Source organism: Tenebrio molitor, chromosome 4 (genome assembly GCF_963966145.1).
Source record: "Tenebrio molitor chromosome 4, icTenMoli1.1, whole genome shotgun sequence".
In the NCBI taxonomy this organism is placed as follows: Eukaryota; Metazoa; Arthropoda; class Insecta; order Coleoptera; family Tenebrionidae; genus Tenebrio; species Tenebrio molitor.
The window spans coordinates 8,503,403-8,519,417 of NC_091049.1; the positions used below are offsets into that span (position 1 = coordinate 8,503,403).

The 16,015-nt window shown below is 38.6% G+C and overlaps 2 protein-coding genes across 2 annotated transcripts; one reads left to right on the forward strand and one right to left on the reverse strand.

Moving 5' to 3' along the window:
- Positions 1 to 127: 127 nt before the first annotated feature.
- LOC138129088 (prothymosin alpha-B-like) lies at positions 128 to 1,244 on the forward strand. The gene is made up of 4 exons (XM_069045345.1): positions 128 to 283; positions 392 to 506; positions 556 to 882; positions 994 to 1,244. The coding sequence occupies exons 3-4, from the start codon at positions 699 to 701 to the stop codon at positions 1,149 to 1,151; spliced, it is 342 nt and encodes a 113-aa protein (XP_068901446.1). The 5' UTR covers positions 128 to 283; positions 392 to 506; positions 556 to 698; the 3' UTR covers positions 1,152 to 1,244.
- A 38-nt stretch (positions 1,245 to 1,282) lies between these two features.
- LOC138129083 (uncharacterized protein CG3556) lies at positions 1,283 to 5,787 on the reverse strand. The gene is made up of 6 exons (XM_069045339.1): positions 5,463 to 5,787; positions 5,212 to 5,394; positions 3,066 to 3,718; positions 2,285 to 2,486; positions 1,888 to 2,235; positions 1,283 to 1,838 (listed from the first exon to the last, which is right to left on the reverse strand). The coding sequence occupies exons 2-6, from the start codon at positions 5,303 to 5,305 to the stop codon at positions 1,777 to 1,779; spliced, it is 1,359 nt and encodes a 452-aa protein (XP_068901440.1). The 5' UTR covers positions 5,306 to 5,394; positions 5,463 to 5,787; the 3' UTR covers positions 1,283 to 1,776.
- Positions 5,788 to 16,015: the final 10,228 nt, after the last annotated feature.

The window sequence follows — 16,015 nt, forward strand, 5'->3', positions numbered from 1 at the left end:
CGTAAAAATCGGGTCACATTACGCCGCCAGCGCCATCTGCGCCGCAAGCCGCCCGATTCGAATTCCGACCCCGGGGTGCGATCCCACCGGGGGCGGCGCCGACCCCGTGCACTTGCACCCAAAAATCCGCCGAATTTTGACCCCCATCTCGACTAATCACGCGGGTTTTCCGCAAATCACGCGTCCACGTAGATGGCGCTGCACGCCACTTTTGTTTTTTTCCATGTCCCCATGTCCGCACCGCGAACATTTGCGCGATTTCTGCCAAACTGTTTATGATGGGGTAAGTTTTCGTCAACACCTGCCGCCCCCGTTCGGCGTGTCGCCCTCGAAAGACACGTCTGCGGTTTTTGTCTCTTTTTGGGATTTGAGGTTAGGATGGTTTTTTCAGCGTTGCAGATACGGACAAGGTGAAACTGTATTTGCGTTTGCCTGTGCGGATTGTTGACGAGCAGCAAGTGAGAGATTTGCACCCGGGAATCAGCAGCGTCACCCTACCGAGACAGGTGAGTGTTGTGGTGTTGTCCGGATGGTGTCGTATAAGTGTCTGTGCAGAAATCTCGACGTTGGTGCATCGTCGAGGTCGACGCCAAGGCGGCCGTGAAGGAACTCAAAAAAGTGCAGGTCGACGGCAAGAAGATTTGCGTACGCCTCCAGAAGAAGAGCGACAGGGGGGCGTCGCGACAATAGGGGGAGGAATGATGGGGGCGGGGGGGTTTATAAGGAATCCCGGATGGGAGATTCTGAGCGGGGACGATCTGATGGAGGACGAGTACGACAATGTTGTGGTTTTCACCGACGGTCTCGACACGATTTGGACGGCCGAAGACGTAATGTTTCTTCCGCCGACTGACGAAGAAGCGGACGAGGAAGACAGTTTCGGTAAGTGATCAGTTTAAGAGCGTCAACAAGTGATCCAAATCGATCGTTTTAATTTGTAGGGGTAGGCGTGGTCGGGTTCGCAACGGTTGTACTAATGAAAATTGTTTGTAGATGACGTCGATAACGAAGAAGACGACGATGATGACGACGACGACGATGATGATTACGTACCTTCAGGTTCTCTCGACGACGAAGATTTTGACATTTTCGACGACGACAACGCTGTCGAGATGTCAGGAGATGAGTCGACACCGGAATTAAGTAATTAAGTATAATTTCTGTTCTGTTTTTGTATTGTAAGAAGGGTCTGTGTTAATTTCTTTTCGTTTAAATAATAAATATATTTTTCGCGTTGAAGACTACCCCGAGAGTGTTTGACGTAAAGTAGAATATGACACGATTTATTTAAGTGTTTATTATTAATCTTTTAAGCCAAATATAACAAAATAAAGAACTTTTAACAATTTTTGCCATGTATTAACAATTGAATAAATGATAATGTCCTAAGCTACATATAAAAAAGGTCACACAGAGATGTCAAAGTATTGTCCCCTCAAAATGCATTATAATATAATTATTATGTCATTTTTTTTCGTTATAATTACAACCACACCTACAGTGTATGATACACTCATTATCTACATGAAAAGAAAACACCGTGTATTGTGAGGCTACAGTATAAAACGCAGTCAGAGATGATACGGGGTGGCTCGTTAAAACTCCAGTCCAGACCCAAGCGCCCTCTAGATTAGAAATTAGGCATAGTAGAAGAGTCACCCGGTACGTGGCGGAGAACCGAAGGACACACAAACATCATCTAACTAAATGGGAAAAGGCGTACAGAAGCGACGAATTTTTTTGTTGTTTTATGTATACTGTGTGTTGTGCTGAAGCTTACAACTTTTTGTACCAGAACAAGTAGTGGTCGCCCTCTTCGATAAGCAAGTCGTCGACACCTGGAACAGAGGGGTCAGATCTGGCGGGCAAAACTGCGACCTGCCTTACCGACTGGCGCGACGAGCTGATTGGCCGGCGGCGCGCTAGGGTCGGGCACCTCCGGCAGCCGGTACAGCAGCCAGTAGTGGTACCCCATCGGCTCCTCCTTGTACCCCGCTAAGGTGTGGACGTAGTGACCGTTGGGCCACTCCGACGCCTCGAACGTGAAGTGCGGATCCAGGTCCATGGCCGTCTGCATGATCGAGTAAAAGGAGGTGTTCCTGGGGGCAGTGATGGCGATCGTGCAGTTCTCCGTCACGTTGGAGCCCACCCACAAGGTGTACGTGATGGTGACGTTGCGGATCTCGGAGTCGTTGCCGTGGACCGACAGCGATTTGGTCAGGCCGTCGATTTCCACTAAATGGGGATCAGTGAGGGGCGCGGGACTAGTAAGTAACGTGCCTACCGTGATTCTCTAGGTCACCGTCGTACTTGCCGCAGTCCAGGGTGCGGACTGCGCCGAGACCACGGCTGGACAGGGCGAGGATCACGTCAGAGGTTAGGCCTGGATCGGTGAAGGCCCCGTCGGGGTCCTGGCGAGACTCGATGTAGTATTTGGCAGCGGTCTTGTTCCAGTGGGAACTCGCCTCCGTCATGTCCTGCAGCGCCTACAAAACACAAAAATAAATAAATCACGGCTTCCTAGATTAATAAGAGTCGAAGCCTCTAATACGGCTGGTCGAGTTCCTTGAACTGTCTGTTCCTTCAAAAGCCAAAAGTATAGTAGCGCCCTCTACCAAAAAACGAATATTTTTTAAATTAAATGAATGAAAAATCGTATTAATGTTTTTTTTTTCTATCAATAATCTACTTTTTGAAGTAGTGTATGTAACATACAAATTACGATTCTTTTTAAAATGAGATTTGTACGCGGTTAAGCAGCCAAATACACAAATGTATAGTGGCGCTCTCTCAGGAACAGAAAAAATGCTTGCAACTGATGAACTCGACCAGCCGTATTAGAGGCTTCGACTCTTATTAATCTAGGAAGCCGTGAAATAAATCAAATCAGTTCACAAGTACGACGCTAGAGGCGCTCGATATGGCTCATCTGTCACAAAATCAGCCTCAAAAAATGACGACAGTGTTGCCAACCCGATGTAAACAAAAATACTGTCAAATCTAGTCTAGCAAGAGGAATTGATCGAATTGCTACCGATTTTACGTCCCCAAGAGTCAAGACTCACTTGCATGGTCAGGGCCGTATTGTACAGATTTCCGAATCCCCCATCCGGCAACTGCTGCCTCGCCAGACTCATGCTAGGCCTCCTGAGAGAGTGCTGCAGGTTCCTGTGCCTGTGGTCTTTAACGATGCACCGCAGCGCCAAAATCGTCATCGCCACCGTGTCAATATTATGATCCTTGGCGGTGTTCGCGATGTCCAGCAGCCTCCTAATTTGCTTCTTCCTGACGTGCGCCCTCGAGCTGCACGCCGCCAACGTCGCATAAGCGAACTCCAGGTCGTGGACGGCCTCGTGGTGCTGCAGCGTGCCGACAAGATCGTGTCCGTGGAACTGGCGCGGGTCGTGACAAAGAGCGCTGAGGGCGAGGGCGTACTGGGCTAGTTTGGGGGGCGTGATGGGGATCTCGTGGTGGCGCCATAGCAAAATCACGATCTCCACCTCCATCTGTTTGGTGGAGAGTTGCATCTCGACGGGGGTGGGCATAGTCACGCCGACATCTTCGTACGAGGCGAGCTGGAGGGCGGTCAAGGCTTTGGGGGTGTCGTTCCGCCAACCCCAGTTAGACTCGCGCTGGGTTGTTAACCACGAGAGGGCGCGCTGCAGGGTGGACTCGCGCTCGGGGTTCTCGGATGTGGAGCGGAACGAGTCGGTCGTCCCTGAAAATGTCAAAGGAATGTCAAGGGGCGGAAGACATTTGGGGAGTTTTTCTGCCAAGGTTGGTAGTTAATGGAGCGCGAAGTGTCACACGGAATGATTGTTTTACGAACAATGAAAGTTTTCCACAAGTGACAAATCTACGCCGCGGACACTAAAGGTAAACCAACAATAATAACAATTTTATATTTTATTGACAATAATTTGATTGAAATGTGATTGATTGAATTTCATTTGCGTTCCTCTAATCTGTTAATTTTCCGAATCAGTTGTCTAAAGGTTTATTAAATCCATATTTTCACCGTCGCTTTTGTAATATACCCCAAGCAGCTTTAAATTAACTTTCATTTATTGTTCCTATAATGCGTTTCCATGGTGAAATCAATACATTTTAAATTAACGGAGTGAACGTTCTACAGAAGAGAAAATTAATTCTGGAAATTCAATTTAGCAAATATTATTCCAGTGGTAAATGATAGAGCTGCTTTTGACCCATGATAATGTTATTCAAGATTTTTTACATTTTGCCAAACGTCGAATTTGTAAATGACGCGTAATTGTTTATACTGTGTGTTGATTCTCTCTAATAAATGTTTCAAATGTCATACTCATAACGTGCCGTGAAAATTTGCCACTTCAAAACTCTGCTGAACCCATACTAGCAAAACTGTTTTGATGTACGGTCGGTGGACAAATAAAACTGGGACACTTAAAATTTAATCTATGTAAATCTATGTAAATCAGACCATTGAATTGTCAATATATTTGTCAGTGTCTATATAATATGCCATACCAAAGTTAACCTATATTTGTGATTAAGCAAAATTTACCTCTTACTATGATACCTAACTAATATCCTGCACGACTCCTTTGTCGTCTTAATCAACCCAAAACAATGTCATTTACACTTTGAAAAATGATAAACAACAAAAAGTACAAAATGACAAGTACCAGGTGTCAAATGTCAAATTTACATTCTAGCCAGAAAGCAAGAGAGGCGGCAAATCTATACGTAGGTACCTTATAAATCACAGCTGACCACATTTATAATAAATCTGTATTAACTTGGCTGTTGGTAAACGTCAAATTATCAGATGACAGTCCATTTTGCAACTAGAACTGTCATTTAAAAAAAAATATTCGATTTTATGGTGATTATCGAAATAAAAATATCTCTGAATGGAACATTTCGAAGTATTCTAATGATAAATAAATTAAATGTTATTGACGCTTCATTTTGAGTTGTTTGTTCAAAAAACAAGTTACAAAGTAGTGATGCAATCTGTTCCTTGACAAAGTTCGTCCTCGTGAAGGACATTTATAGTTCCTTCCGGGAGAAATCGCGTACTAAACTGAAGCTCAAGACATTGTGGTACTCCTTTAAAAAATGTCATGCAACTCTAGAGCTGTCTAGACGAGAGTCTGGAGATACATATAGTAGGTATCTTTTAGGAAGAAAAAATTCTGAAGGACATCTTTGGCTGTATTGGCTTACCTTTTGATGTGTAGGAAGGAGTTTGCAGCTCGATATCTTGCGAATACCCGAAGGCCACCAGCGATATGGACACTATGAGCGGCAGATAGACCATTTTCCTTGTCGTTTTGCTCTCCTACACCACCACCACCATAAGGACCGCAGCAGCAACTGTCGCCGATAAGGAACGTTCCACACCTACAACTAATCAAGAGGAGACTTAATTGGTCCCAAGGCCGTAGAGCGAGCGTCGAAAATCCGCCGTTCCGTACCTGTGTCGTCTCGACGGCGCCTTTGCGTCCCCTTTCTGAAGAAAAACTGGCGTGGTCGATCGCTCCGCCAGACGTGCGAGCGGCAGCGCCCTCTGCTTCGCTTTTCCGGGATGCGCCTATCGATTTACCGGCCATTCATGGGACGGTGTTTACATGTGTGACTCACTCCGGCGATGTCTTTTTATTATGTCGGACGGATTAATTGCCCCACGGTCATAAAATTGCTTAATTGGAGGAGATTGGTTGTGTGCCGAGCCGAGCTCGATTTTCGATTTTGACCCGATTTTGTGGGGTTAGGGGTTTGGGAAGATGCGAAGGGAAAGTTTGCGCTTCGGGGATAGGTAACATGTGGTGGTGAGTGTCGGGGGTTGGGGAGGCGGTTTGTAGAAACTGTCAGAAAGAGACGCCTTTCGACAGTCAGGACGAGTTGATATAGAGTGGTCTGACAAAATTTTGAATGGACGAAATAAGATGTAAAAAAAACAATTTTAGTGGGTATCAAAAAAAAAGAAGAAAATCGAGAGGGAAATTGTATGGAAAAACCTACCTAAAAACTACGTTGGTGCCAAACAGAAATTAAGAAAAAAATCGGCTAACAGTGAAAACAGAAAAATGCGATATAAGAAGTGAAGTAGATCTACAAACGAAAAGATGAAATAATAGTATATTATATATTGAGGGAGAGAAATGTATGATTTTTCCTAAGGTGCAGTTTGTAGCCAGAGGGCGAAGCCTGAGGGCTACAAAGCACCGAGGGAAAAATGAGCATTCTCTCCAGAAGTATATATACTATTTTTTTCACGGTAGGGAGTAGAAACAGCACAAAAATCTCAAATTTTAAGAATAAAAAAATTATGACAAATGAGTTGTCATCTTTCGATGAATTTAATGGAATTAGTAGTTGCCTTGACAACACAATTAGATTTTTGTCACAACAGTCAAAAAAAATGAAAACTCCCATTAGATTTTTGTCACAACTGTCAAAAAAATGAAAACTCCCTAGGGAGCAAATATTTGCAAATATTTGCTCCCTAGGGAGAAAATGCTCTACTTCTGTCACGATGTTGACATCCGAAAAGTTGATTTCTACTCCCGATCGTGAAAAATAGTTATTTATTGTATAAGTGTTTTAGATAGCATTTTATCTACGCAAGAATTTTTAACCGCGAGTGCGAACGCACGAGCGGTTAATATTCTTAAGTGGATAAAATGCGACTAAAACACGAATGCAATATAACGTTTTATCCACAATTACAACGATTTAAAATCAGAATCGCCAAAATTTCATCTCGTCATCAAAAAATGATTTGACATTACACTCTGACAGCGGATGTCACCTCAAAAATCATTGAAATTAACTAAAAAACATGGGAGGTTGAATAGTCGCTATTTATTTTTGATTGTTTATCGACTCCATTTGTACAAAACGCTGTGCAAGTTGGTGAAAATGGAAGAAAGTGATCCTGTTTCTGAGACAATTCTTGAGGAAGCTGAAGAAGCGACTCGCCAGTTATTGATTTAAGATTGTATTTTTTCATTATTGCACTAGTGGAATAAAGTGATTTCATTATTCCACTAGTGGATAAAGTGTTACTTTATACGGTTCATAAGTGTGGATAAAACTTCAATTATAAGGTAATTGTGGATAAAAATATTAATTTGCCAAAAAAAAAAAACAGAGGAAGGGACAGGTAACTCCTTATGGAAGGCGTAATGGAATAGATTATGAGTTAAAAATGACAAAATAAATTGTAAATATGTATGATGAAAAAGTATAGCAAGAAATAAAGAATACAAGTAAATAGTAGAAAAAAAAAAACAAAATAAAGAAAGAATGGGAAGCTAAAAATGCATATACAGAGTGTCCCACTCTGTATATATCTCTATTATTTATGGACCGATTTTTGTGAAATTTAACAGGGTGATCAACAATGACTGAGTCTATTGGCAATGAAACAAATGAAAAATATTGGCGTTTTTCTGTTTCGTAATTGGCATTGACCGGATGTTTTAACTTGACACGACACAAAAAATAGGTTATGTCGGGTATGTTTATGCTATTACAAAAATGACGTTGTACTAAACTGTATAACCACAATACACAATGACTTCCGCAAAAATTCGTCTCCTAAAGGCAGTCGTACTACAAGAAAAAGAGGAGAAAACCGTATTAATTATTAAACCGTGTTAAGTACCTATTAAAACGCACCTATCCATGGATCAAATGAGCATCATTGTGAAATTTTGGACACTCCTGCAATTTTTGACACTCCTGTGACATTATTATTTATTTTTTAACGTTGAACACACTGATTTCCGTCACTAAAGTATCTGACATGCGGACCTATCAAAACGAACATAACATGCTGCTGAATTTCCCGCGATGTCTGAGTATTCTTCTATTGCAAACTAGTAAAACTGACAACAATGCACTAGACACTGACGCTATTTATAACCTCAAACTTAGAAAAATATAACCTAATTCAAAAGACAGTTCTATCCAAGCAATACTTCTTCGTAGGACGTAAAATTTAAAGAATAACATGAACATGGTACTAAACCTCAATAAAATGTTTCTCAAAACATAGGAACATAAGTGCGCGTCCATTGCAACAATATCCAATTAAAATTGTTGGAAGATTTGGCGCAAATTTCGTAATGTTTATGGATGCTATGTTGCTTAGCCGATGTCGATAACCGATGAATAAAAAACAAATGCAAGAACACCATAACTTGTTGTTTGTTACATTAGACGCAGCAGTTAATTGTTACGACCCTTATTGTACAATATTAGATGATAAAGTGTGAAATGGACATGATAGTAGTAAATTAAGACATTAAGAATGTTATGGTCATTGTTTATTGATTACAATGAGTGACAACTGACAACAACAAAGACTAAATGTGCGGCTAACTTCGATCAAACCTTCATACCTGAAATAGCTGCAAAAAAATGTTCAAAATATCATCACAAAGTATAGGTAAAGTGTAAACTCCTGTTTAGAAATACATATTGACATAAGGAAATAGCACTTATTCATACCGGGTGTAGAATTAGTTTACGAGACATAGGATTTTACATGTAAAAATAAAGAGTTTCAATTATTGGCTCCCCTAACAATTTTATGGCAAAATAGTTAAAATGAAAGTTAGAGAGAATTAAAATTACTGTCTAATTTCAATCTTAGTTTTATTCTAACATCTTGTGGTACTGAAAGAAAGGCAAGAAAAGAGTTAACACAAAAATACGAAAAAGTACCTACTACTATACGAGTTCATTTGAAGGTCAGATCAAAAGAAAATTAAATAATAGTGAAACCACCCGACAAATCATTTTAGAAATCAAATTTCATTCCCAGTATGTACTGCTTTTTAGTATTTTTGTCTTAACTCCTTTCTTGCTTTTCTTTCAGTACCATAAGATGTTAGAAAAAAACAAAGAGTAGAATTAGGCAACACTTTTAATTCTCTTTAACTTTCATTTTAACCATTTTGCCATAAAATTATTAGGGGAGCCAATAATTGGATTTCTTTATTTTTACATGTAAAATCCTATGTCTCGTAAACTAATTCTACACCCGGTATATCAGTTACATATCACAATTTATTTTTTCGGCCTCCGTCTAGAAAATACTGATTTTCTATTCGTCTAAAGCGTTTCGAAAATGGCATTTCGCTGCCCTGGCAAGAAAATGGAAACAGGAATTTTTAATGAAAGATTTTACGTTGGCGGCACTGAGTGTCAATATCATGTGGAATTTTTGTACAATTTTTTAACTTGAAAAATTGATGTTGGGCAAAATTGTATCCTTTATCGCAAGCTGTACATTGTGTATGGCAAAAGTCGAATCAGTAGAGGCCGAGGGGGTTATCAGACTTACGGGCGGCCGGCTACCAGGCCGACAACCCTCATGGACAACTGGCGACGAGTTAGGAATAATAGAGAGGACGACGACGGTTTTGAATATTTGAGGAATTGATTAACTTTGAAAGTGTCACAGTTGCTTTTTGGATGTTTTATGTTGCCAATGGAAGAAAAATAAATTCCCTATCTGGTAATATTTTAATAAAAATTATTATATTTTGCTTTAAATAAATCGTCGGCCGAAAAAGTTTTGTGTACCTATTACACGGCTAGAAAATGGCATTTTCTAGCCTTTTACCATATGTACTTTTGCTTGTGTTTATTTTTATGTTTATAAGTATTTCTTAGATTCTCTTTGGTTAATTGCAAATTGATTGTTTTTTTCAGATTGCTGTCTGCATACCACGAACGGTCCTCCGCGACGCAGGTAAATAAATGCCGGGTGTTATGAAAGTCCACGTAATAAATTTAATCACCAATAGAACTCTTTAAAATAAACATTTTTTACATATAGATCTTTCTTTAATTGAATATTTTTTTTACGTTTTTTAATTCCCACGTACATACAGTCTGTTTTTTAATCAAAGAACCACAACACCGCAATTTACACCTAAAATAGAGCTGACAACATTGTACACTTTTGACCTAGGGTGAAAAATCTCATCATATAGAAATTGAGGTTATTAGAGATATTAGAAGCGCAGCATGTTAATAAAGTTAACAATAACTAATAACAACTAACTTGAAAGTTTAATAAATGTCTTACTTTGCGAGGCATTTTTAATAACACGTTCAAATTTTAGATGCGAGTTTGCGTACTTTCAAGGACATTAAAAATGACAGGCGTTGGCTGGTATAGCCAACAGATATCATTAAATTTCCTAAATTTAGTAAAATTTTATATTTGCAAACCTAAATCAACAGGTCGTGGTTCTTTGATTAAAAAACAAACTATACATCAACCGTGCGTATTCAGCCAATCAGAGCGCTTCCTGTCATCCAATAAAAAATGTCTATCGTGATAAAAATGTCCTACTCCTCTACGGTCCTACTACTCTGTCATCTGTCAAAAGTGATAAAATTTTCATGCTACTGCCAGATTTTCAAATTGTTTTTAATAATTGTGTTTTTAATAACTGTATTATACATAAATAATTATCTAACGTTAAATCCGATAAAAAAATTTGGTCTTATTTTACCTTCGATAAAACCTTTACAGTTTTTACTGTTTACTGCTTCGTTATCAATGGATGTATAAACACATGAGTGGGTATGAATTTTAGGGTTCAAATCATATTTAATTTCAACTCTGGTTTGAAGAATTTGCGTAAAAAATAATAAATAAAAAATAGTATATTGTTATATAAGTGAGGAAAGGGATGCATTGCTAAACGAGAATGACAATTGGATCACGAGCGATAGCGAGTTGATCTAATCATTCAAGTTTAGCAATGGACCTTTCCTCACGTATATAACATACTATTTTTTCCAACGTCAAGAGCTTTCGGTTTATCTTCCATAGGTATTATCAATTTATTATTTTATACAAATCAACATAGAAGTGAAATTTGAAAATCACGTTTCCATGCTCACAGTAAACAATAAAATTAATTAATGAATGTCAAGTCGTGTTTTTACCAAAACTTGAAAATTACTCAGAATTTACTAAACAAATAGTAATGGAAGTAGAAGATAGTGTTGTAAATTTACCAAATACAGAAATTAAAGAAGCAGCGAAGTAGGTATCTTTGGAATTATTACCTATAAAATCTCGAGCACGCTACGGAAAGGAATACAATGCGTTACTGAGATGGAGACAAGTAGTAAGAAGCGCTAGTTTGGCGTCAACGTCAAGCTCTGTACCGACACGTTATTTAGAAAAAAAAATCAGGAACATTTGGAGTTTTAATTCGTGTAAAAAATTGTACATTTAATTTCTATAATACTGATAAAAAAGTTAAGTATTTTTGTAAGTGCTAATTGTTAATAAAGAATTCTGACAAATGTATATTTGAACGTTATTTTAAAGTAAGTATGTACATACCTAAATGGGGATCAATTTTTTTTTTTTACTTTCCCCACTAGTGAGGGAAGTGATTTACTTTCCTCACATGTGATGCAAACGCCTACTTTCGTCTCTAAATTGAGTGATGGAAATGTCATTTTCAGACTTGACGTTGGAAAAAAATGTTTATTTTAACGTGTCCTATTGGTGGTTAAACGTATTACTATGGCGAGCATGGAATTTCGGGCAACAATTTACATCTCATTTAAAAAACCCAATGTAGTCTAAGCTTTATTGTCATAAATGTCATAATAATTAATTTTGACGGAACTTCAAAATAAACTGTCACAGTTATGCACAATTATTTTACATTTTAGTTATTGATTTCCAAAGTTTAATAAAAAAGACGGTTTAGATCTCAGAAAATCACATCTAAGCACTTGCAGCTTTTCAGATTTGATGAATGCAATTTGCAAAATGATATGAGACAATAGTTGATATTAAAATGAGGTTATTAATACGTCTAGCACCTAAAGCCTATTTCACATTTTATATAAATCAAATTTCAAGTCTGCCCGAAATTCCGTGCTCCCAATAGTACTATGGCGGCCAAAAAATTTCGTCCGTCATTTTTCCGTCATTTCAAAAAAATTGATGTAGTCCATTCTTTATTGTCATTATGACTGATGTTTTTACTTGTCACTTTTGAAAGTCAAGCAAAATGCCATTGGTATCAAATTTTAATAAAATTAAAATAGTAACTCTTGCACAAAGAGGAATGTCCCAAGCTGAGATTTCGATGGACCTTCGTATACCTAAAAGTACAATTTCGTCCATTCTTCAGAAATGGAGACAAAATGGAACTATTGAAAGACAACAAGACTCAGGGAGGCCTAGCACATCTACTGCAGAAGAAGATAATATGCTTCTCAATAGATTACGCAATACTTAGTCATTTTAGGACGGCTGTTGAAGCTTCGTGTAAGGCGAGTTATAGATATCAATGGAGCGATGACCAATTATTAATTTTAAACTTAATTCATTTTATCTTTTGATTTAGCTACTTAAACAACAATAAATGTTCCATTTCCTTGTCTTTGCCTTAATGTTTTTCGTATGATTTTTTTTAAACTACGGCATACTCGTATAATTTCCACGGTTCTCTGTTTGGTACTTTAATCCAAAAATAGTCGCAAGTCTGCCTCTAGTGCCACTAGCGATCGTGTGGTGATTATGTAAGAGTGGAACTTATCCCTTGTTTTGAACTGATGGACTGAATGACAGATTGTCAAAATGACAATAACGATAAAAAAGCGAGGTTATTGGTGCTTAAGGATAATTTACACTTTATGTCAAGGCCTTGAAAGTGACGGACGAAATTTTTTGGCCGCAATAGTACGTGGACTTCCACAACACTCGGGATATATTAAAAACAATGTAGGTCCATGTACAGTGGCGGCCATTAATTTGGAAACACCAAGATTTTTCTATTGTAAATTGTTTGTCACTTTGACAATGTTATTGACATATCAATTTCGGCTGCGACAGTCTGTTGAATGCGCTCAACGATGACATGAGTGACATGAGTTCATGACATAACGCTTACACTATCAAATATTAGAAATATCCAGTAAACTAGATTAGGCCAGTGTTTCCAAATTAATGGCCGCCAGTGTACATACACCAGATTAGATTCGAAACGGCAGACACAGTATTTGGAACTCACTCGGAACTGTTTCGGTAATATCGAAACGGTTTTATTATTCCAAATTGTAAATTTGTCTCGACGCCCTCCTCAAAATCGCAACCCCACCCTTTCGTGTGAAACTGTCTTCTGGTGAGTGCCAACTCGGCGCCAAGTTCTCGTGGTAAAATATGATAATCGCGTCCCGAGGGTTAAGTGCGCACAGGTGTGCCGGCTAGGGTGCAACATGCACGCACCGGGGTATAAAACAGGTGCGATAGGGATAATTGTGCGTAATGGAGAAGCCGGCCCGGATTTGTAATTCCGATCAAGAACGAAAGCTTTCTGTTCGAGTGGAATTTTAAAAGTTCAAGAGAGAGAAATTCAGCCCCCGATTAGAAATTTAAATGGCGCCTTCTTTTTATTTGTCACCCCCTATTAAATTTACATTTGTCTCGAGCCCCGTTTAGATTAATCTTTCGGGGGAAATCGATACGGGAATTTTTTGCAGGTGGCATGTCGTAATATCGTCGATGATAAAGCACCCTCAATTTCCATATTTAAAAAATTTCACAACCCCTGACCCGCTTAAAATCTGATTGGCCACACGCGACACACAATTCAATTTGAGCTGCAATTATGACGTAAAAGACACCAACTTCTGCTGCAGTCCAACGAAGAAAATTTCTTTCTTGAACCGGCGGGGTTGATGCAATCGCGCTCATCTCCAATAACGATTCACGCTGAGGTCGTTCCGTGAGACCGAAAGGAAATTGACTCAAAGCCTTTCAATACAGACTTTTCAAGCCCTCAAATGCGAAAAGTTTTACTTTTGATGGGTGAAGCTATTTAAACCTTGATTTGTTCAAGCCGATAAAGAAACTTCACACAAACCAAATTACTGTAGTTTTGTTACTGTTACTAGTGTTACTGCTTGAGAGAATTTTGTAAGTTCTGCGCTTGACAGTTACGCACGAAAATATTTTTTTCTACTGGAGTTTGGAAAACTTTAACATTGTAATACTAATTTGAGTTAGGAAAAGTGAAAAATTTCCTACTAAGGGCAGAATAGCTATAATAGCTATAATAGCTATAATAGCTAATAACGTCAATTAATTTTGAACTTTATATGTCAAAATTAGAAAAATAATATTTCAACACTAAAAGTTCAATTTTGGTCGTTTCCTGGGATACGTAACGTAAAAACTGGTATTTAATTGAGAGAAAAGCTTAAACGCCTTCACAATTTTTCATTACTAAATTGTTTCTCTGTGGTAACGAAAGCAGAACAATTTTGATTTCGCTTTTTAATTTAGAAAGAATTAATAGAATATAAAAAATATCCAAATTTTATGTATTTTCCAAACTCCAGTAGAAAAAAATCATGTGTGCAATACGTAGGAAATCCATTTTTTTCCGTACACGGCATGTTTTTCCTCTCGACTAACGTCTCGATCAAAAATCCCATGCCTAATACGGAAAAAAATTACATTTCCTAACTTATTGCAGAAATAGCTATTGACAGCTGTGAAGTTATTAAAAAGCAATTCAAGAATCGCGCTTTGCGCTCTTAGTTCTTGCAGCAGTGTTAGATGTCACTGAACTGCGGGTGCAAATAAAGTCCTTAGATATATATATATATATATCTAGGGACTTTAGGTGCAAACCCACTGAGTGCAAACCACTGGTGCAAACATACACAAAATAAAATATATAGAACGCAAACTCCCTATTAAATTTTTGGTTCTTGAAAAATGCGCCATCTGTTGGCTTGTGGACGGTGCTTCCTTGGCCTGCTAGATTTTAGAATGTACATATTATGATTTATATTTATGAATTTTATTTTATTTATTTTCATTAATCCTCACAAACAATTTTTTTCATTTAAAATTTTTTATTTTCAATCTTTTCTTATACATTTCAACCGCATTTTACAAATATTTTGTTTTTATACATTAAAGTTCTTGTGTTCTTACTAATTAAAATTAACTTTATTCCCTTAACAAAAGTATGTATGGTTAATGTTACTATTTTGTCGACTATTTCAGGTTCAATTTCAAATTTTTGTTCACATTCGAAAGAAAACTTTTTAATATCAATATCTACTCTGAAAAATTTACAGTGGTCAGCATGAAGATCGAATATAGTACTGGTAGAACAGTTGAATATCGCGTTTTTTTCAACCCATGTCTTATAAATTTGTTTTAACATTGGAATCGGGAATAAGCATATCGGATGTAGAAATTTCTGGAATCTTTGAAAGTTTGTAATTTGTTTAATATGTGTGATATTTACCATTCGGTAGGAGCAAACTAGACAAGTACAGCAGTATTTAGAAGTCTGTTAATTGGTGCCATTGTCGGATTTTTCAAAATGTAATTCACAAACGGTGTGGTTATTATACACTTTCATTGGACTGAGCTCCATCAGATAATTATTGTCTTCAGTCCGCTTCAGCTACTCTTTAAAGCGATTCCCATATTTCAATTGATTTGGAAATGTGTGGCACGCTGGCACGTAGTGCTAACAGACATGTAACATTTTTTGATGCTGCAGAGTTTGGCACAGAACAGTTAAGGTCAGGTCAGGTCAGGTCGGGTCAGGTCAGGTGGTTGGCGGGATTGTGCCAGAGATGTCGGGAGTGCATCGAGAAAGAGGTGCAGTCTGAGGAAATTCCAAGGGTCAACTCCTTTCAGAAATTTGAGGAGCTGGCTAAGAAGGAGTGGCCTGAAGCTCTCTTCTGTAGGGTAAAGCGGGTAATCGGAAATCCGCTGCAGTCAGCAAAGCAGTCCGATTTTGCTCCGACCGTACCAGAAGATGATCGGAAAATGGAGAGAGGCATCGCCCGCCTGTTTGCTGACAGGTTTCCTGAACTTCGGGAACTTGAACAAGATGAGAACGATTGGGAGACCCACCGGGTCCCACACATAATTCAGAGCACAGCGGTGCCGAGAAAGGCGGGAGGAAACCTGATAAAAGAACGGTACATCTTCCAACAA

Bases quoted from the DNA above. Each gene is read 5' to 3' on its own strand.
- LOC138129083 (XM_069045339.1), bottom strand. From the start codon at position 5,305: ATGGTCTATCTGCCGCTCATAGTGTCCATATCGCTGGTGGCCTTCGGG. The intron at 3,719-5,211 runs GTAAGCCAATAC...TGACATTTTCAG, and splicing joins TCCTTCCTACACATCAAAAG to GGACGACCGACTCGTTCCGC. The intron at 2,236-2,284 runs GTAGGCACGTTA...ATCCCCATTTAG, and splicing joins CGGTGACCTAGAGAATCACG to TGGAAATCGACGGCCTGACC.
- LOC138129088 (XM_069045345.1), top strand. From the start codon at position 699: ATGATGGGGGCGGGGGGGTTTATAAGGAATCCCGGATGGGAGATTCTG. The intron at 883-993 runs GTAAGTGATCAG...AATTGTTTGTAG, and splicing joins GGACGAGGAAGACAGTTTCG to ATGACGTCGATAACGAAGAA.